A 24059-nucleotide genomic window follows, 5' to 3' on the forward strand; every position below is an offset into this window, starting at 1 on the left:
AGTAGGGGACCCACTATCCCTGTCCTCCTGAGCTGGTTTAGTTCCCTGTCAAGGGAGCATACCTGGGTTCCAGGTGCAGGAGGCAACCAATCTATGTGCCTCTCACATTGATGTTTCTCTCTCCCTCTCTCCTCATTCCCTTCCACTCACTCTAAAAATCAATGCAAAAATATCATCAGGTGAGGATAACAAACAAATGCTGTGGCACATTTACATGAAGGAATACTACTTGGTTGTAAAAAAGGAAAGAAAAGGAGAGGAGAGGGAGAGGGAGAGGGAGAGGGAGAGGGAGAGGGAGAGGGAGAGGGAGAGGGAGAGGGAGAGGGAGAGGGAGAGGGAGAGGGAGAGGGAGAGGGAGAGGGAGAGGGAGAGGGAGAGGGAGAGGGAGAGGGAGAGGGAGAGGGAGAGGGAGAGGGAGAGGGAGAGGGAGAGGAGAGAAGAGAAGAGAAGAGAAGAGAAGAGAAGAGAAGAGAAGAGAAAAAAAAGAAAAAGAAAAAAAAACTTACCTTTTGCAACAGCATGGATGGATCTGGAGAGTATTATGCTAAATGAAAGAAGCCAGTCAGAGACAAATACCATGTAACCTCACTTATATGAGGAATCCAATGAACAAAATAAACTGAAAGACAAAATGGAAACAGAGGCATGGATACATGGAGCCCACCGACAGCTGTCAGAGGGGAGCAGGGTTGAGGGACTGAATGAAAGTGAAGGAATTAAGCAAAACAAACAAATACAAAACCATATAAAACACAGACACAGACACCAGCGAGGTGATAGCCAGAGGGAAAGGGTGGAAGGTGGTGGGTGAAGGTGGGCCAGGGTGGGGGGAGGAATGGGGCTGGAAAGAGACTTTGCTTGGGGCCACGGGCGCAGGATGCAGTGCGCAGATGCTGCTTCATTGAGTTGCACACCGAAACCTGTGCCCCCAATAAATTCAGCGAATACATAAGTAAAGTAAAACGAACTAGCCACGCTTTAAAATAATCCATCTCAGAGGGTGAACTGACCTATTATGCTTCAACATGACCTGGGAACTTCTTAGAAACGCAGGACCTCGGACCCCGTCGCAGGCCCTCGGAGCTGGGAAGGGTTTGTGGCGGTTGGGCCGGAGGGTGGGGATGGGGGGAACCGCGTTCTTATAAGCCCCGCCGTTGGTGCACGTTAACGTTTGAGAACCTGGACACCAAAGTTCGTTATTTGGAGGATCCCAGAAAGGCGAGCAGGAGGGTGTGTAGCCGACCTCAGCCCTCAGCAGGGGCAGGGCTATTGGAGCCAGACACCAACAAACAAATGGACGGGAGGAGCGGCCAGGTTGCAACACAGAGGAAACCCTAAGGCGGCCCCTGGGACCTGCAGGGACGGCGCATCCCGGCGGGAGCGTGGGGCCGGAAGGCGCCGGCAGGGGGCGCTGCGGCGCAGCGGGCACGGGGGCGGGGTCAGCGCCACGCTCTTAGGCTCGGGCGGGCGCCGCGTGGGGTTGGTACCTCGGGACAGCGCGGCGGCCGCCACTTACCCGTCGGGTCGCGTCCAGAAGCGGGTGAGTGAGTCCCTTGAATCTTTCCGGCTGGTCGCCGGCTCCCAGCCTCGGGCCGCCGCGGGGGGACGAGCCAAAGACCGGGCGGCGGAGCTCCGTGCGCCTCTGCGGGGCGCGCTGCGCTGCCTGCCGGCGGCTCCCCGCGCTGCACAGCGCTTCGCTGTGCGCGGTCCAGGGGTTGAGAGCCAGGCGCTCACAAGGAAAGCCTTTTCGCTGGGGGATGCGGGGGAGGAAATGATGGGCTATTAAGTTTTGCTTAGGTTGGGTTCTGATGGCAAGTAAGTTTGCCAACTTGGCAGAATCGCCGTGGGTTTGCACGGCCTTGATGAATGGTGCGTGCATGGTGCTTAAAATCAATCGCGCAGCTGGTCTTCACGTTTCCTAGTAACAGGAAGTTTTTAAGTCCTTGGCACAGGAGTCCTGCTCTTTGGGGATCAGGATCCCCCCACACAGTCAATCAAGGCTTTATTTAGTTTCGTCCTGGGTCAAATGCACTGAAAGAGGATTGTAGGGATAAAATAGATGCTAACACTTCCAGGTGTCTTACTCTGTTCTTTTTGTTTAATATATATATTAACACCCTGACATTTAATAAGAAGTCATTCATGTAACACACGGCAGAGGCAGTACTTGAGAACTTGAGAAAAGCAGCCCAGTGAAGAAAAACATCTCAGTAGTTAAATTGTGGTAACAAAAGTGTCCGCTGAAAGTATCAGTTTGGAATTGCAAAGCAACCCACAATGTATCCCAGTCATTGAGTTTCTTCAAATTCTAAACTCTTGGACATAAACATGAGTCAGTTGGGCTATGTCAATATTTAGCAGGAACATGAGGTCAGCGGTCCTGTTACAGCAAAATGGAACAGTCACATCAAGAAATATGCTCTGCTTTTTCACTGGGGATGGAAGAGAACTTTGGGTCCAGTTCTGGAATTGCTAATATCTGAACGTTGTGCTGTTTCCTGTATTTGTTTGTTTGTTTGTTTGTTTGTTTGTTTTCATGAGAAGATTTCACTGTGGAATTTAAATTACATATTTGGTTAATGTCTGATGGAAGCCACCATGGTTTATCCGACTGACATTTTATGTTCTTGGCTTCTGGGCACAAAGTTGACTGTGGGCCACACAGTCAACAGGCTGCCTCACTCGCTGCCCTGAGCTTTTCCTTGGCTTTGCTCTTCAGCGTGGTCTGGCTACCATGTAGATGAATGGCTGTATACTTCCCTGTTCCTTCCCTCTCCCTCCCCATCAGGGTCAGGGCCAGCAGACCTCCTGTAGCACCCTCCCTCACCCCCCCCCAACCCCGAAGCCTGACCCAGATGGGGGGTGGGACCTCCCCCCTTCCCCCATGCAAGCTCGGCCCTGATCGGCCCCTCCCCACCCCATCAAGGTAAGGGCCAGCCAGACAACCTCCCTCACCCCCTCCCTCTGCTGGCCCAGCCCGATCGGCCCCCATCAGGATGGCCCTGCCAGACCCCACCTGTGCACGAACTCGTGCCCTGGGCCTCTGGTTCTAGTTATAATGTAGCTAAATCACCAATGATTTGGAGTTAATACAACTTAAGGAAAAGTACCGTAAGCTCCTCCCAAGCATGCATGAAGTCTCGTTTCTCTTTCCCTCCTCAGTGTCCATCACACAGTTGAGTTCATGAATGCCATACTAGATGATTGGCGTATGTTTTACTCAGAACTCTTCCAAATGCCAGTGCTATACTTGTAAACCCGAGTCAAACTAACAAGCAAAAGAAAGGGACTGTATTAGCTTGTGTAACTGGAAACTTGAGTATCTTGTCTCAGAGAATCGAAATACTTAAAATATACCACTGGAACTCTTCTCTGTCCCCGTTTCTTGCTTGTGCTTCTGTGTCTGGGCTGTCTTCCATCCTATTGAAGGGATCTTCCTCCTCACAGCATGTGGAAGGAAGTGTGGTAGGTTCCATCATCCGAACTTAAAATCTTAGGCATGTCCTCTTTACCTCCCACTTCCATGTATAAATCTCAAAGAAGGATTCTGACTGGCTCCGCAGGGCTTGTATGCCATCCCTAAACCAATCAATGTGACCAGAGGAACAGAGAACTGTGAATAGCCCAGCCAGAGTCATATGCCCGCTTCTATGGCCAAAGGAAGAGCATTGCTCCAAATGGAGGAAATTTTTTTATGTAATTCTTTTTTTTAATATATTTTATTAATTTTTTACAGAGAGGAAGCGAGAAGGAATAGAGAGTTAGAAACTGCGATCAGCTGCCTCCTGCACACCTCCTGCTGGAGATGCGCCCACAACTGAGGTACATGCCCTTGACCGGAATCGAACCTGGGACCTTTTCAGTCTGCAGGCCGATGCTCTGTCCACTGAGCTAAACTGGTTAGGGCTATATCATTCTTTTTAATGGGCTCTTTCCAGCCAGCATCAAACCATGGGCATCTCTAGGGTCTTGTAGCTGGCACAGATGCTATAAGATTGGAGGCAAGAGAGAGGCCTACGACAAGAAGTAAAAATATGAACTGGGACGCCAACGCTAAGATTGAACTCCACTCCATACGCACAGTCCATGTGCCGGTGGCAATAAGAAGTACCAAGCCTTGAGGCTGGACGTGGGCAACTTCTGGGGCTCGGAGTGCTGGACTCACAAAGCAGGGATTATTGATGTCCACAATGCAACCACCAATGAACTGGGAAGGGCCCTAGTGAAGAACTGCATCGAGCTCATGACAGCTCATGGTACTGACAGTGCTGTGAGTCTCACCATACACTGCCCTTGGGCCACACGAAGGGGGACGCTGACTATTGAAGAGGAAGAGATTAAAAAAAAAAAAAAAAAAAAAAAAAAAGATCAGAGAGAGTTCAGAAGAAATGTGATGAGATGAAAAGGGATGCCAAAATCAGCAGTCTTCTCAAGGAGCAGGACCAGTTCTTTCGTTCATCACTTCAAAACTAGATGGCTCTGTGCTCAAGGGCAAGGAGCTGGCATTCTGTCTAAGGAAAATCAAGGCCCAGAAAGGCAAAGGAATCCTCTTCCTTCCTATCTTAGCTTGTGTAATAAAGGTGTTTACTCAAGAAAAAGGGAGGGGTGGGCTCAGTGGATAGACTGAAGGGTCCCGAGTTCGATTCCATTCAAGGTGGACAGACCAAAACACCTCAGCATGAATATTGTGAAAGTTCAAAATAAGTTATATATGGGAAATGTCCTCAGAGTGCTTCAACAAGGGCAAATGTGGAGTTAGGTAAAGATGGCTCTTCTTCATTCTTCGTGAAGATCAAACCTTTAAAAGTTGGGGAGTGTCTTAAGTATTTTAAACTATTCCTGGTAACAACTTTCCATTTAATGAAGCATTGCAGGTGCTCTAAAATTCAGAAAACTTTGGATTGTTTTCTCTCAGTCAGATTATTGTATATCTAATCTGCTTTACTCTTTGAATTTCACAATGTACAAACTGGAGATGTATTCCTCTGGAAATACATTTAGAACAAATAAAAACAATGGATAATATTGTGACATCATATGTTTCTCTTTCCTAAAAAATGGTTAGCCTGAATGAAGTGCTGTTGGGTGTTAAGGAAAACATTCCTTTATAGGGTAAAAAGTCGGACAAAATTAGTTTCCACAGGGTTGACCAGGATAGGGGGCATGTCAGTGATTGAACCCAACTCAGTAACCCCAGTGGAAATATCAGCAATTTATGTTTTACCAACAAAAACCAGCCTGTTACTCTGAAAATACCACCTTTCAGTCCTTTATGCCACTATCAGAGTTCATCTTACAAAGAGTGTCCATTTTATTCATTGTCTGAAACGCAAAAAAATTTGCCCCTGAAATCATTTAATTATTACTTCAAATTCTAGTGTCAACCCCAAAAATACAACTTCCTGGGGAATAATCTTATACCAGCAAACTCCAGCTTCATTGATAACATTATTACCCTCAGAAAAAAAATGCATTCCTAATTCTATCTACCTTTGAGGGGAGTTGGCATCCCTCTAAATGAGCACCCAGAGTTAAATTCCCCTAAACAGAAGGCAACGTCCAACCATTTGAATTTCATAGAGACACCTAGGTCATGCATTGTTCCGCTGGTTGGACAAAGTAAAGCATTTCTCTTGACACAAGGGCCCTGGATGGAGATTGTAATGTGAAGTTTAATGTGTAAATCGGTCACTAACTGTATTTTAATTATATTTTTATCTGCCACTGTAGTCCTCATATGAGGACACTGTTCATATTGCCCTGTCAATGTCATAAAGAGCATAGACTTGAAGAAGATAATTGTTTTTATTTTCATAGGTGACTGAAGCAATATTTTATTGAATTAATGGAAATTCAGCAAAACACCACAAACCAAGAACTTTGGAAAATGAAGCCTAGGAGAAGTCTAGAAGACGATGATTATTTGGTAAAATAATAATTAATTAAAATCCATAAACATAACTCAAATGCTATTCGATATCTCATGGTGCTGTAAAAGTGATTTTTCACCCTCGCCTGCTGATTCCTTCACTAATTCATGTCACTGACACCGTGATGGGTGCAGGCCAGGGACATATAGGAGAGAAATTGTACCTGGACTGGCTGCCATGCACTTAGCTGAATAGCCACTGAAAATCCTGGGTCCTGGTCTATCTGCAAAGTGTCTAGACATCATCTCCCTTCCAATGTTTTCTAACATTCAATGAGTGTGTTTCAAAAGAATCGCCAGTGCGCCCATATGGCAGTTGTGCAAGCATGCATTTTTTAGTGGGCACCAGGGCAGCTTCCCGAGAGATCAAGTTAATTAATGATTCACTGTTTAACCAAATGCATAAGAACCACTGGTCTACTTTTCCCCACCTCAAGATAAAATGTTTCTGACTACGTTATATCAGCTGAAAAACTGACGGAAACTTTTTGTTTTAAATTCTTTTACCTTACTAAATAATCTCAGCTGCAGTTTTAACAGAAATTATTTATTTTGCCTTAATTGTTTTAATAAGCAAAATGATTAAGATATTATAAGCACACGCTCTATAAAATAAGTGTACATGAAATGAAATCATTTTTATTTTTCAAGCTAACTGCCCTACTTCCTGTTCCATAACTCCTCACCCTGAACCAGAAAATTGGTCTCAGTTGACTGTACTTAGATTATTTTAATATGAAGAGATGACAGATGCTATATCCTGCTTACCTCCCTTCTAAGTGGAATAACTGGAAAAGACATTGATATAACAGTGATTTATGACAGGAAGTAAAAGTCAAATGTTGAGAGGTCATTTTTAAACACCAAAAATTATAGAGAACTATGTGAAATAAAGTTACCATGAATAACATGAGGAGATGAGAACAAGTTAATCACTAACTTTCAAGAATTAAAATGCTGTGGTTCTACATATAGAGCTTTAAGAAATGAGTATTGGATGAAAAGTAAATTTATTCATAAAGTAACACAATAAAGAAACACTGATATAATTTCTCACTTTGAGTTTTGTGTGTGTGTGTTTTTTTTTAAATATATTTTATTGATTTTTTACAGAGAGGAAGGGAGAGAGATAGAGAGCTAGAAACATCAATGAGAGAGAAACATCCATCAGCTGCCTCCTGCACACCCCCCACAGGGGATGCGCCCGCAACCAATGCACATGCCCTTGACCTGAATCGAACCTGGGACCCTTCAGTCTGCAGACCGATGCTCTACCACTGAGCCAAACCGGTTTCGGCTTGTGTGGTTTTTTTTTTAATTTGCTGATATCTCAGTCAGTTGTGGAAATGAGAGAGTATTCAATGTAACCTTCTTTGGAATTGTTGACTAACTAGAAATACAACTGAGGAAAGAAGTATAATTTTCTCAGGAAATAGATAATCCCTAGGGGATTTAACTACTTATATAGCCTTTGTACTTCTAATAGACTGTTTGCCTGTCATTACATGCACCAATGAGATAGTTTAGTAATATAAAATCAAAGTTTATAACTACTGTGATGGAAATTATAATTTTTTTCTAATAGTAATGACCATATTAGTTCTAATCTTTTGCACTTGAATTAATGAAGAATTCATTCTTCAGTTTCTTGCCAGGAGTTGCCCAGTAACCAATAAATATATTTTAAAATACACACAACTGTTACAATTCACAACTGTTATTATTTTTTACCAAAGATCACTGGATGTTTTTTGTTTTCAATTTTAGTTTCCCAGTTGCATTATTACATCCTTCAAGGCAGAAGCACATGGCCTAAGCCAGTGGATGGCAAACTCATTAGCCAACAGAGCCAAATATCAACAGCCCAACATTGAAACTTCTTTTGAGAGCCAAATTTTCTAAACTTAAACTTCTTCTTCAAGGGCCCAAAGAACCACATGTGGCTCTCGAACCCCAGTTTTCCAACCACGGGCCTAAGCTTTAATGGAGATATCTGAAGCATGTATTTATTTTGAAAAATAAGTAACACAAATTAATAGAGAACCCCAAAGTAGCTACCTGCACCTTTAATCAGTGCTACACAGACTATGCCATCTCTTCAGCTAAAACCAGTATCCTATAAGCAAGATTCTGAATGTCCATTTTAACTGAAAAGCACCATGAGCAATAAAGAATATGTTTAGGGAAATCTGTTGTTTAAATTTTAAGATGTCTTATTTCTTTTCTTCATAGAATAAGAACGCAAGAGAGGACAGCATGCTGAAAAGATCTGTGCTTTTGCCCTTGGACCAAACAACCCGTTTTGATGACTTTGACTGTCCCCAAAAGCTTCAGCATAGACAGGAGCTCTTCCCAGAATGGCGCTTGCCAGTTAAAGTTGCTGCTGTCCTAGCATCTCTGGCTTTTCTCTACACGCTTCTGAGGGAAGTAATTCACCCTCTCGTAACTTACCATCAGCAGTATTTTTATAAAATTCCAATCCTGGTCATCAACAAAGTCTTGCCAATGGTTTCCATCACCCTCTTGGCGCTGGTGTACTTGCCAGGTGTGATAGCAGCCGCTGTCCAGCTTCATCATGGAACCAAGTACAAGAAATTTCCACATTGGTTGGATAGGTGGATGTTAACAAGGAAGCAGTTTGGGCTGCTCAGTTTCTTTTTTGCTATCCTGCATGCAATTTATAGTTTATCCTATCCAATGAGGCGATCCTACAGGTACAAGTTGCTGAACTGGGCCTATCAACAGGTAGGATGATGAGATCGACATACCACTAAACCAAGAAGTCTAAGTCACCTAGCGGATTAACTCTTTATCGTGGTAATATCCACACCTCAAACCCTGTGCTGAGAAAGTAATCAGCATTTTAACAATGTTTTATTATTAACCCTTTATTTGGGCATGGTTGTATAGTTGTACATCGAGGAATTTATTTTAAGCTGAAAATTTAGACTGCAACTTTAACAACATAAACAAGTACTGTGTTCCTGGACACAGCCACATTTCCATTTTCTACCACCCTCACAAGATTACTTTTAATGCTCATTTTTCTTATTCTCTATTTATTTACCACGTGTGCATGCACGTTACAATTTTAACCAAAATTATCATATAAATGAAACAGTTACATCAGTGTTGCATTCAAGAACGTGATTGATAGTTCCCATGTCATTTCTTCCAGAGGAATGCAAAAATGAGTCATAAGTGTGTAGAGGACCCCAGTTATCGGGCCCTCCATAGCAGCCAGAGTGAGTGTAGAAGGGGGTTTGTGTGTGGTAACTACGTGTTCTTTACACTCATTCCTCTTCTCACCCTCTGGTAGGTCCAACAAAAGAAAGAAGATGCCTGGATTGAGCATGATGTTTGGAGAATGGAAATTTATGTGTCTCTGGGAATTGTGGCACTTGCAATCATGGCTCTGTTGGCTGTGACATCTATTCCATCTGTGAGTGACGCTTTGACATGGAGAGAATTTCACTATATCCAGGTAAAAGATGCATAAAATGCTTCTGTTCCCTCAGAGAGGTCAATCTTTTTGTGCTTATATGATCTAGTATACTGACTTTACCCCATAAAAAATAGCAAATGGTTTGCCAGTAGCCAAGATCCTACCACTTGTCCCCATTAAAAGAGAAATATTTCTAACATTTAAGATGTATTATACAGCTATCCATCTAATAATTTTAAATGTGACATTTTAGGAATTTAATATTTATGGGTTTTTTTACTTCCCCCAAAAAAATAAAAATATTCTCTTGCCTATCACCTAATTTTATTCATCCCTTGTAAGTTACATAGCTTTGTACTATCTCTAAAAAAGCATCTCTCCTTGAAATATGGAGTTATATCTACCAAAGGTATTCCAATACCTAATTTTAAATGCTGCTTTTTCCAAGTTAAATTTTATGTAGCTTACTCTAAGCTTCTTAATATTCTTGGAATTCAAACTATTTCAGATTTACAGAGGTTAATCTCTTAGTAGTAGATTACACCATTAAAAGAGCTATGTGCCAGAATTCACAAGGGGATTTATGTTAGACAAGATTTAAAGGACTGAAATTAATTAAGCCATAAGCACTGCCAAGATTGTTTAAATTATATAGCTTTACCTTGTATGGGTAGACATCTTTGTAAATTCCCACAAAAGCAGACATTCCCTACTACCCTTTGTATATGGTCATACATATACTCTCACAAACACTTTATCAGAACATCTGATTAGGCTGGAAAGTATATCTCCATCTGAGTCATTCCACTGTGGCTTAGAGATGGTGCCATGTTTCCCAAGTGCAGTATTTGTTGATTTTGTATGTTCAGCCATTGGAGTTCTCTGCCCCTCATTAAATAACTTTCTTCTTACATTGCTCTGCCTACTGCACACATGCTAAACACCACTGTTCAGATCGAATCAGGAATTCAAGCACTGAGTCCTGACGACTAAGCCCATTTCACTCACTACATACACAACGCCTACTTCATAATACACATTAGGTAAAATTAATCTTCAACAAGTCTCATGTATTTTTCAATTAATAACCTAGAAACTTCTCATTTACAGTCCAAGAACTGATTATTCTCCAACTTATGTTGGAGACTTATATCTGAAAATAGAAACTTAACCATTTGAGTGTATTCATTGTGGCTATTCACTTACTGCTCAATAATTGTGAGCTGAATTTCTCCTGGCAGGCTAATGACCATTTTCAGTAAGTGAATAGAAGTTAGAAGTTATCTAGATGTGCTATCATCAGGATGCTGTAAAATTATTTAGGTGAACAACTATTTTTAAGCAACTTTATCAAGATGGTGCCAAGTATCCCAATGCTTGAATTTTTCTCCACATCTTCATATCTTTATGTTTTGTTCAAACATTGAAACGATTGTTGGTAATTTCCCACTTTATCAGAATGTTTTATTTATTTATTTTTTTAACATAAGCCAAGATCATTTGTTTTAGTATTCAGATACCAAAATCAAAGTCAATCACTTTGGTTGCCTTTGCAAGTAATAAAGATCACTGAGGTCGAATTGATTTTTGCACTAATCTTCAATCAACCCACCACCCTTTGCTGAGCACCTAAAATGCACCAATCATTGTGTTGCTTCTGTAGGGGTCCTATGATGAGTAAGAGAGGCCCTGGTTTTAGATGTCTCTTGACAGGCAGAATTAAGGCGAATGCACAAGAGACAAACCATCACAATATAAGTGTCCTAAGAGAGATGAACAAAGTGTGGAGAAAAAAAAGACGGTGTGATAGAAAGGAAGACAGAAAGGAAGAGGGTTGTGAAGTTTCTTAATTTAAATAGCCTAGAGACAGAGGCATTACCCACAAGTAGGGGTAAGGTGGGGACATGTTAAAAAGAACGGGAAGGTGTGAGTGGACATTGTTAAGAAATGTAATAGGAAAACCATTACAGATGAATGAAAGAATTTCCAAACAACAGAACAGATCCAGATTAAGTAAGATGGAAAAACTTTTGGAACCAGTCTTCACCAAGATAATTTTTTTTTTCTTTTGCAGAGCAAGCTAGGAATTGTTGCCCTTCTACTGGGCACAATACATGCATTGATTTTTGCCTGGAATAAATGGGTCGATATAAAACAATTTGTGTGGTATACACCTCCAAGTTTTATGATAGCTGTTTTCCTTCCAATTGTTGTCCTGATATGTAAAGCTATACTCTTCCTGCCATGCTTGAGAAAGAAGATACTGAAGATTAGACATGGTTGGGAAGATGTCACCAAACTTAACAAGGTTGAGATGTCTTCCCAGTTGTAGAAACTGTAGTTTACAACATTTTGTTCAAATTTAATATATTTCATCATAAACATTTCCAATTTGTATTTGCTTAATAAAAATGACCACTGAGAGTCTTAGTCTATCTCTGTTTCTGAGTGATGAGTTTAAAATATGTGTCTATCCTTTCAGAGTTGATTCAAAGCAAGAAATAAAATAATCTCAGTGCATTCTCTATGTTCAGTAAAGTTGAATAATCACATCTGATTTGCCAGACTACATAGCATTATCCTATATAATAAAAGCCTAGTATACAAATCATCCCTTTGGGTGGTCATTCCACCAGGAGTTCAATCACTCGCCATGATGTGCGCTGACCACCAGGGGACGGCATGGAACATGGCGGGCGTCAGCGATGCAGCACTGGCAGCTGGCAGCAATGGAGGCACTGCCAGCCTGATGGGCCCCGACAAGAGCGGGACTGCGGCAGGATGGTGGAGCAGGTGAGCACGCAGCACCAGGCCAAGGCAGGGTACCAGGCAGGGCTGTGGGGCTGCACGGCTGGGGGAACTCGCTGGGGCCTGATCTTTGCAGGCTACCTCAAGGGACACCACTTGTGCATAAATTCATGCACCGAGCCTCTAGTAAATAATGAAAGGCCTTGAAATACCAGTACTCACTACTCATTAAAAGGTATCATGAGCCATGAAAAAAAATGTATTATCTGAATCTACCACACAGGTATATACAGTGTTATGATTATTGTTAAAAGAACTTTCGTTTTCCTGTAACTGGGTGTGATTCTTGGAACACCTACCTCAAAAACACACAGACTATGTCTACACAAGTAAAGCAGCAGAATAGTAGCATACGCAGCCAGGCAAAATAAAACCCAGGCTATCCAGGAGAAAAAGTCAATTCCATTTTCTCTACCCAAGTTATGTACCACTCAGTTTAACTTACCTTAATACAGTGGCAAAAGCAGACCATGAATCAGTTCTCCAAGGAGCAAAATATATGTCTACTGTCAGACTCTAACCCAACATCCTTCAGAGGTTTTTCATAATTAGCAAAACTAACCACAAACCTTCTCTGTTATATGGGTAAATTATTTATTAGGACCAATAGAGCTAATGGTACAGATTAGGAAAAACAATATATTCATTGAGTGGAGTTCAGTTATTTATTTATTTATTTATTTTTGTTCTATTACAAATGATAGGCTAAAGAAGTCTTCTGGGTTATAAATTTGAATTTTATGCACGATTGGTGCTCAGATATGCAGAGACTTGTCAGCAGGTAGTGAAGAAAGGAGTTGAGAGTAGCACAATTAGGAACAGAGCAGACAATAGTGTCCTTGAAAAATAATTCACCACAAGAGAAAAAGGAATCTAGGGCTCTAGAAGTGCAAACCAGATCCAGCAAGGGGACATTACTATGGAACCACTTAAGTTGACACATGTACCATAACTAGTACCATAATAAACCAGCCCTGCGATGTAGCGGTCAAGTACCTGCACTCACAACTGCATTGCAAGATGGCAAAGTGTCAGCATCTCCAGTAGGGAGAGGAAGAAATCATGTTTCAACCTTCCCGTTACCAAGGCGTCATAGAGGCTGCAGCTTGGGAACAAGATTCCAACCTGAAGTGGCACTTGGATGAAGCTGTCCAGGACAACAGCTGAGTCCTTTCTCTGTTAGCCATTGTAATAAACAGCAACAGGCCTGTTCTGAAACAGAATAAACCCTTTGGATAATTCCCAGGAATAAGAGAAAATAGACTTACAAAGGTCTTGGAAATAAAGCACAAAACTTAGAGATTCAATTTGAAAACTAGACCATCTACTGTTTGCATCTTTTCTGACTTTTTTACAATGGTTGTATAGTATTTTTATAAGCAGAAGAAAACAAAAGTCTTAAAAATATATTTTTTGCTATAAGCTTGGATTTAGTTTTACTCAATATTTATAGAATATATCCCGTATACCAGTCCCAGTACTAAACAGAGGCTATCTATAATAATAAAAGCACAATATGCCAATTAGGCTGGATAGCCAAATGACCTTCCAGATGAAGCCAAAGCTGTGAGGGCCAAGCAAGTCACCCCAGCTGCCAGGGCCGAGCCTCTTGCACAAATTTCATGCATCGGGCCTCTAGTATCAAGATAAAAATGACCTAGTCCCTATTCACAGACACTAAGAGAAGACAATTTTAGCACAGCAATGTATTCTAGACTTACTGATATCACTAAGAAAAAGACCAGTTCCGTTTTTAAGGGCAAAGTAAGGAAGTTTGTAAGATCAAAAAAAAGAACTATTTGAGCTGGGTAACTATAATAATAAAAGTGTAATATGCTAATTAGACTGGACAGCTGAACAACCTTCCAGACATCATTCCAGATGTCCTTCTGGATGAAGCCGTGGTGATGGGAGCCGAGGCAGAGATGAGTAGAGGTGATCAGATAGGCAGGTGGGCAGTTAGGGGTGATCAGGCAGGTAGGCAGAGTAGTTAGGGTGATCAGGCAGGCAGGCAGAGGGGGTTAGGAGTGATGAGGCAGGCAGGCAGAGGGAGTTAGGGGTGATCAGGCAGGCAGGCGAGCAGTTAAGAGCCAGTGTTCCCAGATTACAAGAGGGATGTCCGGCTGCCAGTGTAGGCCCAATTGCACAGGGATCAGGCCTAAACCGGCAGTCAGACATCCCCCAAGGGTCCCAGATTGCAAGAGGGTGCAGGTCGGGCTGAGGTCCTCCCACTCCCCCATGCACAAATTTTATGCACTGGGCCTCTAGTTAAAGAATAAGTAGGAGTCATTTAGATAGAATAGAAAAATACATACCATAGTGAGCAACATGGAGTTATAAAATGGTGGGATGACATGCATTGGAAGGATTAGAGTCTTAGCCACAAGAATGTGAAGGAAACACCATATTGGGCAGAGATGCAGGCCAGATAGATCAATAAAATCATATCTACATATATAAAAGCCAAGCAACTAGAACAGCGGAACAACTGGAACGACCAGTCACTATGAGGCACATGGCAGCAGCAAACCAGCCCAATGGGGGCACAGCCCCCCCCCAACCTCCTGCAGCTCCTCCCCCTGGCTGGCACTGGCCCTGATTGCTGCCCCCGCACCCTGATCAGGGGCAGGGCCAACTCCCGCATCCTCTTCCCCCTGCTGGCCCAATGGGTTTGATGGAAGCCAAGGTGAAAGCAAGTTGGAAGGCTGAAAGACTATGGAGACAATGCAATGTCCCAGGACAGAAACAAGATATTAGATGAAGGTCGTGGCAGAGAGTATGGATAAAACAGTAGAGCCAATACAAAATGATAGAAGAAAGAAGTTCCATGAATTCATGAACAGTAGAACATGAGGAGTGAAGGAGAAAAGGGCATTTAGAAAAGAACTTCTAGGATTCTGTTAGCTTCCATGACTTAAAGAAATGGCATTAAATAGGATAGGGATTCCTACAGGAGCAGCAGATGTTTTTAACCTCAACAGATTTTTTTTTTAACAAAAACAGATGTGTGTGCTGTACGTTGTATGCTGTTTACAGTAATCTCAGTTGCTAAGGGATGCAGTGTGAGGTTTTTGTTTCAGCGTGCACAAATGTAACTGTGAAGGACAGTGGGAAGAAAAAGGAAGGTACTTCTTTGCCCTTTTTTAAAAACAAAAATTATTGATTTTTTCAGAGAGGAAGGAAGAGGGATAGAGAGTTAGAAACATCGATGAGAGAGAAACATCGACCAACTGCCTCCTATACACCTCGTACTGGGGATGTGCCCAAACCAAGGAACATGCCCTTGACCAGAATTGAACCTGGGACCCTTCAGTCCACAGGCTGACACTCTATTCACTGAGCCAAACCTGTTAGGGCAGTTGCCCTTTGGATAAGATGATTTTTTTTTTAAAATAAAACTTCTGATACAATTATGACAATTGTGGAGGATAGTCACACAGTCTCCCAGGAACACGAAGAGCAGCCCCGAGAATAGCCACTGGCCAGGAATCAGATGCCTTCCTTCCACACACACAGCTTCGTTTTCTGCTCAAAAGGAAGTCTGCCTGGGGTTTATTTTCTTTAAGCATTTCCTCTATAGGAATCTTATTATCTTTATTGTTGTTGTTTAAAAAAAAAAAACCTGTTAAAATGATGTCCTTTTTCTACTTTAATAATGAGTCACATTTAATGTTGTTTAAGACAATAAAAAAGAAATTTTTGATTTTGCTCTGATTTTCAGATGGTAGCTCACGTGTCTGAGGAAGCCTGTAAGAAGTTGTGGCCTATTAAGCATGGGATCTGTAAAACTAAGCATACAAATGAATAAGAAAAATATGTAATTTTCATTGATAAAATTAAGCCTGAAATTTTCTTTCAAGAAAATGAACAAGATGTCGTAGCTCCTTTTCCTAAACCCAGTCTTCAGAGTGAAAGTGTTAGTCAGAATTCCAGTTTGGATTTAATGTAAAGTTTTACTCAGTTAACTGGAAGTCCTCTTTCTTGATGCCATTTTTTTCCAGATTTTATCAAGAGACCCTTTGAAGAAGTAATAAATTATTTGATCTCCTATTTATTGAAAATAGCCCTATAATTGAATAAATCAATAAATCACTGACGTGTAACCATCACACATGTCCTGAGGCTAAAGTTCAGTACCTTCTTCTTCTCAGCTAATTCTACTTTTTCATCTGGTCAGGCCTCACTCACATTTATGGCTGATGAATATGTGACAGCCCCACAATTATTACTGGATGTCCATTGGAACTGTGCCAAGAAATTGTTGAACTGATGAGATCTCATGAGTTTGTGAATTCCTCGCCCAAGGCATGACCCCACTGAAATGAGGCTCCCTCAACAAAATGGCTGTATTTCTAAACATCATTGAAGAGAGAGAGAAGAAGGGAAGGAAACATAAGTGCCAAAATTGTATTGGAGCAGAAGCTATTGATCTTAGAAGCATTACGACTTCTGCACCTCAACTGGACCAGAATAACCAACTCGAGGAGGTCTTCTGAGAGAGAACCGGGAAGATAGTTAGGGGGTTATAATGACAATATCATAATGGCTGACTCGTGCCTGGACATCTGACCTGGGCAGTGATTTCAGACCTACCCTCATAACTTAAAGTTGTACTATCACTAGCCGAAACTGGTTTGGCTCAGTGGATAGAGCGTAGGCCTGCGGACTCAAGGGTTCCAGGTTCGATTTTGGTCAAGGGCATGTGCCTTGGTTGTGGGCACATCCCTGGTGGGGGGTGTGCAAGAGGCGGCTGATCAATGTTTCTCTCTCATCGATGTTTCTGGCTTTCTATCCCTCTCCCGTCCTCTCTGTAAAAAAATCAATAAAATATATTTTTTTAAAAAAGTTGTACTATCACTAAAAGCAAATATAAAAGGATCTACGCCATGGAATTATACAGTATTAGAGCGGGAATAGAAAGGTTTACATTCATTTTTTTTAAATAGAAACTTTCTGAGTGAAATCCCTAATAAGAACTCTACGTGTACTAGGGGTCAGAGAGTTGGGCTAGCAGGACCTGAGCTGTTTGTGCCTTTTTGTTGTTTCCTCCATCCTGCTCACAAGTCCCTGTGGCAACTTGGGCTTCAAGGTGCATCATTGGAAAACCCCTCCTCATGTATACAGATGAGGAAAGGGATTGTTTTGTCAGGGATTGCATAGAAACCTACTCAAAGTTGCTTTAAGTAGGGGAGGCATTGATGAAATAAAGAGGGATACTGGTATAACCCACAGGTAAGGTAAATGACTTAATCCTCCCAGACCCTAGAGCTGAAATCGCACAAGAGAGAATAGAATCTACATGCATCTGCGTGGTCTATCTCTGCAGACACATGTGTTGATGCTGTGAAGTTCAAAATGGGTTTTTTCCTATTTTCTCACGTTTGCCAACTAGGCCAACAACTGAGAACCAAAAGTGCTAAATAGTCCTCATTCCAATTTCAGAGCACAGCCAGCTGCGGAGGTCAGACAAGGTTTGCTGGGAGGTGTTTTTCAGCACAACCAGCATTACAGTCCCTCACCAACTCACTACCAGTACTTATGAAAGAGGGCAAGGGAAGTGTAGCACTGATGAAAAGAAACTATGCTTGCTTTACCTGAACCCATATTCAACTCCACCTATTCTACATCTTCACTGAAGAAGATGAACTTAGCTGGAAAAAAACACATGACTGCCACACTGACTAGCCTCACTTTAAATTAATGATTGCAAAGATTAGGTGGACTCTCAACACTGCCTATTCTTTGTATATTTCCAAGGTAATTCTATTTTTTCACTTTAAAACTGCTGTTACACCTTCCTTCTGTTCAAACCAATAATAACCTCTCCTACACTCAACTAGTGCATTGTCCTTAGGAAACAGATATAATCAGAAGAGAACTGTCTCATCTTCTCGCCTACAAATATATATATGTGTGTGTGTGTGTGTGTGTGTGTGTGTGTGTGTGTGTGAATGAATCTGGTACCTCCTTTATCCTTTGCTTATTTTAATTAAAAAAAAAAAGTATTGTCTTATCCCTAAGACAACTCTTCTGTTTCAGCACTAAATCCCATCTCTTTTCTATTCAAAGAGCTTTACTCTTAAATTGTGTATGTCTTTCCTGTATTATTTCCATTAGGTCACAGTATTAAAAAAAAAAAATGAATTAATGTCCCCCTCTAGTTCTTAACCTATTTCTCTACAAACCTTTAAAGCAAAATTCCTCAAAATATTTTCCTACTTTGATATTAATTTTTCTATTCAGCTTTCTTTTGGCTAGTATTTGCTTCCTATTTTCTCACCAGTTCTATGTTCATCATTTATTTAATATGTTGCTCTTTCAGTTTTTTGAGATTATTTATTACTCTGGTTTTTACCTCAAAACAATTATATATTTTTACTACCTTTAGAAGTTACTCCAGAGATTACTGTATATCATCATTGACTCTTAACCAAGCCTAATTTTAATTAGCAATTTTACCTGCTCTTATATAATGTAAGAAACATGCCATTTTAACTTCATTTATCTTGATATTTTTGTTTTGTATTTTAATTATATATATATTTAGATCTAAATATAAGCATTGTTTTGGACATCTTTTAGATTTGTTTTGGACATCTTTTAGATTTATATACATTTTCCCTTTTGATCTCTATTTTTTCCTCAATCTCCCACCTTCCATCTGGCTTTATTTCTCTCTATTACCTGAAAAAAAAAATCTTTAGTGTTCCTTTCAATGCATAGTGCATGCCTGCTGGGAATAAAACATTTTTTCCCCACAAGTTTTGGTCTGAAAATATCTTTATTTAATCTTCATTAAGAATGGATACATTTTTGGATATTTTGAAATCTAGGTTGACTGTAATTTTCAGATTGTTAAAAAATGTTCCATTGTTTCTGATGAAAGAATAGAAATCTCATAACTATTGTTTCTTGAGCTTCCTATGGCTAGTTTATAATTTTTCCCTATTTGTCTTAATTATCAGAACATTTCTGTAATTAGACAAACTGGTTTCCTTTTAGTTATAGTACTTTTTGAATCTTTGGTTTGTTATTTGTCACAGATCTGGAAAATTCTATCCTTATCTTTTCAAATATTGCTTATGTCCCATTTTCTCTCCTCTGCTTTTCCCAGGGCTTCAGTTAGTGATGCTAGGTGTCTTCACTACATCTCCTATTTTATAACTTCTCTTTGCATGTTTTATTCCTTATTTTTCTCTATAATTCATTCTGGTGATCACTTTACCTATCCCCTAGGTCTCTAATCTCTCTTCAATAGTGTCTAATCAGTTATTAAACCCATTTATTGAGTTTTTAATTTCAGTTATCAGGTAAATTCAATTTTAGAATTTCAATTTGTGGTTGGTTTTTTCATAGTTCCAATTTTTTGTAAAATTGCCTAATCTGTCCTAAATTTCCTTGAGCAAATAATCTTAAAGATAATTCTGTTACCTGATACTCCTGTTAGCCTGTTTCTATTGTTAAGGGGTTTTTCTCCCTTGGCTTTCACTTGTTATCATATATATATATATATATATATATATATTAGAAATAATTTGAGAATGATGAATGATGTTGTCTTACTCCAAAGAGAATTTGTGTTTTCTTCTGGAAAGCAGTTAGGGGCACTAACAATGTGAGCTTTCCTTGAGTTAATATTAAGTTGAATTTATTTGGAGCCCAGCTTCAGTTTCTGCCAGATTTGAACTAGTTCTGACTCACACTTATTCCTAAGAGTTAGTTTTTGGCAATTCCAACTCTAAGTCTGGTGGAGAGTCCCCCAGGCATACTCTGGGTTACATATTTTATCCTATTAGTCTCTTTACATTATTAAAGGTGCTGTTCAGATTCCCAACCTCTCAGCTACCTTTTCTCTTAATAAAAAAGTAGACCTTGGTGCTGGACTTATCCCTCTGGGTTTCTTTCTTCTTCCAAAACTTATTATTCTTCACTATTTTGTTAGCTATCCAATACCTTCACACAATTTTTATAATTACTCTTGTTGTTCTACTTGTTCTTAGGATAGGTAGATATAATTTAACAAACATTACCAGAAGCAAAAACCCCTAGAGGGAGTTGACTATGTTCATATCTCTATGTCCTCTTTTGCCATTGGTTCCTCTTCTATTCTGAACAGATTTAACTCTCACTTTCCCACTGCATCCGCTCTTAGCAAGATCACCAAGTGACTAAGTTCCAGTCCTCCTCTTACTTGCTTACCCAGTAACATTTGACAACTTTGATAACTCTCTCTTTCTGGAAACATTTTCTTTACTTGGCTTCTGAGAAACCATACTCTCCTTCCTGCTTTCTCCGTTTCTTTTGCTGGCTCCTCTTCCTTTTCCCGTCATCTCAAAGTTAATAAGGTTAACTACTTGGTGCCCTTCTTTTCTCTATCTACACCCACAATGTAGGTGATCTCCTTGAGAAGTATACCTTTAAATATGAAACATCAAAAGTGTGTTGACAGGTCCCAAATTGATCTTTTATCTTGAGCCTTGACCTTTCACCGGGACACCAGCTTATGACATCTAACTGCCTTTTCGACAAGTACATTTGGATGTCTAAAAAATATCTCAAACATAATCTAAAGCTAAAGCCTTAATTTCCTTCCCATCTCTACCCAGCTCAAGACAGACACTCAGGAGTTATAGTTGATACTGCTCTTTACCTCATACACCACATCCAATTTTTCAACGAATTCTACAGAATATATTCTGCACCCAACAATGTCTCAACACTAAAATAATCTTGGTCCAAGACACTGTAGTCCTGCCCTGACTGGTTTGGCTCAGTGGATAGAGAGTCGGCCTGCAGACTCAAGGCTCCCAGGTTCGATTCCGGTCAAGGGAATGTACCTTGGTTGTGGGCACATCCCCAGCGGGAGGTGTGCAGGAGGCAGCTGATCGTTGTTTCTCTCTCATTAATGTTTCTAACTCTCTATTCCTCTCTGTAAAATAATATATATATATATATATATATATATATATATATATATATATATATATATATAGAAAGGCACTGTAGTCCTTCTCCAGAATTTTTGAAATCCTCCAACTGATCTTTCTGCTACTACTCTCATCCTCAACCCCTGCTGCAACACATACAGAATATTTTCTACCCAGAAACCATGTGATACTTCAAAAATGTAAATGCTGTCATGTCACTCCTCTGCACAAAATTCCCCAATGTCTTCCCATAAAATAAAATGCAAACTCTTTATCATGTCTTCCCATAAAATAAAATGCAAATCTTTACAACCTCTATACCTTGCCCACTTTTCTGAACTGAAATCCTGCTAGTCTTTATCTCAGTCAAACCACAATGTTCTCCTTATTTTTTATCAAACACAAACTCATTCTCACCTTAGGGCCTTCATACTTGCTATTTCCTCTTCCTGGAATGATCTACCTTTCCCATAATTAGCTCTTTTACATCGGTTTATCTGTTGAGATCTCACCTCTTCAAAGTGGCCTTCCCTGACTATTCTATCTAAAACAGTTCTTCCACCTTTTCCTTGGCTTTATTTATGTAATTATTATTTCCTTAGATATTTTACAGATACACTTGTGTTTGTCTAGTTCCCCCACTTATGAGAACAGACACTTTGTCTTATATGAGAACAGACACTTTGTCTTATTCATGACAATATTCTCATGACCAAGAACAGAGCCTGACACATAGTAGAAACTCAATAAATACTTGTTGAATGGATGGATGAACAAATAAACAAATAAGGAACACAGTTGTATCACCAACAAATGGTTGAGACAGTAGTGTTTAGGAAACAAAATTATTTAGATGAGTGGTTCTCAAGGTGTTGTCCACAGACCAGTAGTATCAGCATCACCTGGGAGCTTAATAAAAATAAAATTCTGGAATCCCCACCCCAAATCTATTGAGTAAGAAACTGGAGGTGATGAGAGCAATGTGTTTTATTAAGTATTTTCTGAGATCCTGCTGCATAATGTAATTTGAGATCCAATGGTGTTAGGAGTACACAAAACCTGATCCATTGCCTAATTTTGTAAGTAAAGTTTTATTGAAGCATAGCCACTTCCATTTATTTACATATTGTTTATGGCTGCTTTTGCAGTGTTGAGTAGCTGCAACAGAAATCTTATGCCCACAAAACCTATAATATTTACTATCTGGCCCTTGGCATAAAAAGCTTGATGACACCTATTTTAAATCAACACCTTATCTATCTATCTATCTATCTATCTATCTATCTATCTATATATATATATATATATGCCTAATATGCGAATTGTCCCCCTCAGGAGTTTGACTGAGAGACCAGGAGTTTGATTGCTTGCTATGACATGTGCTGGCCACCAGGGATGGCATGGAACGAAGGAAGGCTTCTGCCAGCAGCTGGAAGGCCTCGATCTGCCCTGATTGCCAGCCAGGCCTAGGAACCCTATCTGTACTTGAATTTCATGCACCAGGCCTCTAGTGCCATCTACACTAATAAAAGAGCAACATGCTAATTGACCATACCTTTTTGACGCCCAGCAGCCAATCAGGAGTGAGTGAGTATGCAAATTAACTCAACAGAGATGGCAGGTTATTTTGCATATGCAGGCGCTAAGCAGCCAGGGGCAGGGCACCACTCCAGCCTCTCCAGTCCTCTGGGCAGTGTGGGAAGGTGGAAAGCCAGCTCTGGCCAGAGCGAAGGCGGTGCTGGCAGTTAGGGGAAGGAAGGCACATTCTCGCACAAATCTTCATGCATCGGGCCTCTAGTATAATTATGGCAGAGCAGCTCATATATCTATTTCCTCTCCACCAAATGCCACTGACATTAAATGCCTTGCCAACATCTTGATTAAAAAAAAGCTATGGCTAAAGAAGGATCCATAACACACTGGAAAACAGGAAAAGGTGGTATCAGTGGACCAAAAAACTTGAGAGAATTTCAGTACATGAAAACTATTTGGAGGAGTGGGGAAGGAGAAGATAAGATCAGATCAACAAAAATACTTCAACACAAGATCCAAATAAAAGCTATTGCAAAGCTTCCTAAGAAAACCCTGGTTAACTCTTATGTTCCAAATTAACAACTCCGTCCTGGAGAAATCATTGGATGAGTCATTAAAGGATTACTCAGAAGATCTGGCCAGTGACTCCTTCATCCGAAGATCTGAACAGCTGTCAGCAGGCTTTATTTATAAACAAAGAAAAAAGGTTTGGGGAAATTTTCCTGGCTTCAGTGTTTGGACCTAAGAAGCAGAGTCTAGCAAGAATTCCAGTGATGGAAGAGGACAGAAAGAAAAGGGCATCCTGACTTGAACACTTGCCCAGGATAAACTGGCATGTACTAGTAAGGTCTCTAAGGAGGGAGCTCTGGAATTGAGGACTCCCAGAGTAGCTTCTGGGACCAGAGATGCAGGATGATGTACAAGGTAAGGATGAGAAGCTCACTTTTATTCAGTGATCTGGGTACTTACTGTAATCAGTTAAATTATATCCACAAAAGAGATATTTTGAGGTCTCAACCCCTAGAACCACAGTATGCAACCTAATTTTAAAATAGGTCATTGCTGATATAGTTAGTTAAGATGGAGTATAGCCTTTAATCCAATATGACTGGTGTCCTAAAAAAAAGAGGGAAGATCCCAGCTGGTGGCTCAGGAGGTCACAGTTGATTCCAGGTCAAGGCACATGCCCGGGTTGTGGGTTTGTTCCCCAGTGGGGGGTTGGGGGAAGGTGGCAGGGGGTACAGGAGTCAGCCCATCAATGATTTTCTCTCATCATTGATGTTTCTATCTCTCCCTCTCCTTCTTCTCTGAAATCAATAAAAAATGTATTTAACAAAAAAAGAAGAGGGAAGAGACATAGAGAGGAAAACACCATGTGAGGCCACAGAGACACACAGACACAGGAAAGATGACCATG

The 24059-nt window shown here is 40.7% G+C and overlaps 1 protein-coding gene across 6 annotated transcripts; it reads left to right on the top strand.

The window, feature by feature from the left end:
• Positions 1–1427: 1427 nt before the first annotated feature.
• STEAP1 (STEAP family member 1) lies at positions 1428–23795 on the top strand. 6 transcript variants are annotated; one of them, XR_014796185.1, is made up of 6 exons: positions 1431–1540; positions 5818–5926; positions 8162–8674; positions 9249–9413; positions 12011–12167; positions 22445–23795. XR_014796185.1 is itself a non-coding variant. In XM_084897446.1 (5 exons), the coding sequence occupies exons 2-5, from the start codon at positions 5846–5848 to the stop codon at positions 11704–11706; spliced, it is 1017 nt and encodes a 338-aa protein (XP_084753572.1). In that variant the 5' UTR covers positions 1428–1540; positions 5818–5845; the 3' UTR covers positions 11707–11825. The 6 variants fall into 6 exon arrangements, 3 of the variants coding, with proteins under 3 accessions (XP_084753572.1, XP_084753574.1, XP_084753573.1); XR_014796186.1 differs by lacking the exon at positions 22445–23795 and adding an exon at positions 15904–16876; XR_014796187.1 differs by lacking the exon at positions 22445–23795 and adding an exon at positions 16360–16869.
• Positions 23796–24059: the final 264 nt, after the last annotated feature.

The sequence above is a fragment of the Pipistrellus hanaki genome (assembly GCF_964339955.1).
Source record: "Pipistrellus hanaki genome assembly, chromosome: 10".
In the NCBI taxonomy this organism is placed as follows: domain Eukaryota; kingdom Metazoa; phylum Chordata; class Mammalia; order Chiroptera; family Vespertilionidae; genus Pipistrellus; species Pipistrellus hanaki.

Coding starts and splice junctions, on each gene's coding strand:
- STEAP1 (XM_084897446.1), top strand. CDS start 5,846: ATGGAAATTCAGCAAAACACCACAAACCAAGAACTTTGGAAAATGAAG. Junction 8,675..9,248: donor TGAACTGGGCCTATCAACAG/GTAGGATGATGA, acceptor ACCCTCTGGTAG/GTCCAACAAAAGAAAGAAGA. Junction 9,414..11,448: donor GAGAATTTCACTATATCCAG/GTAAAAGATGCA, acceptor TTTCTTTTGCAG/AGCAAGCTAGGAATTGTTGC.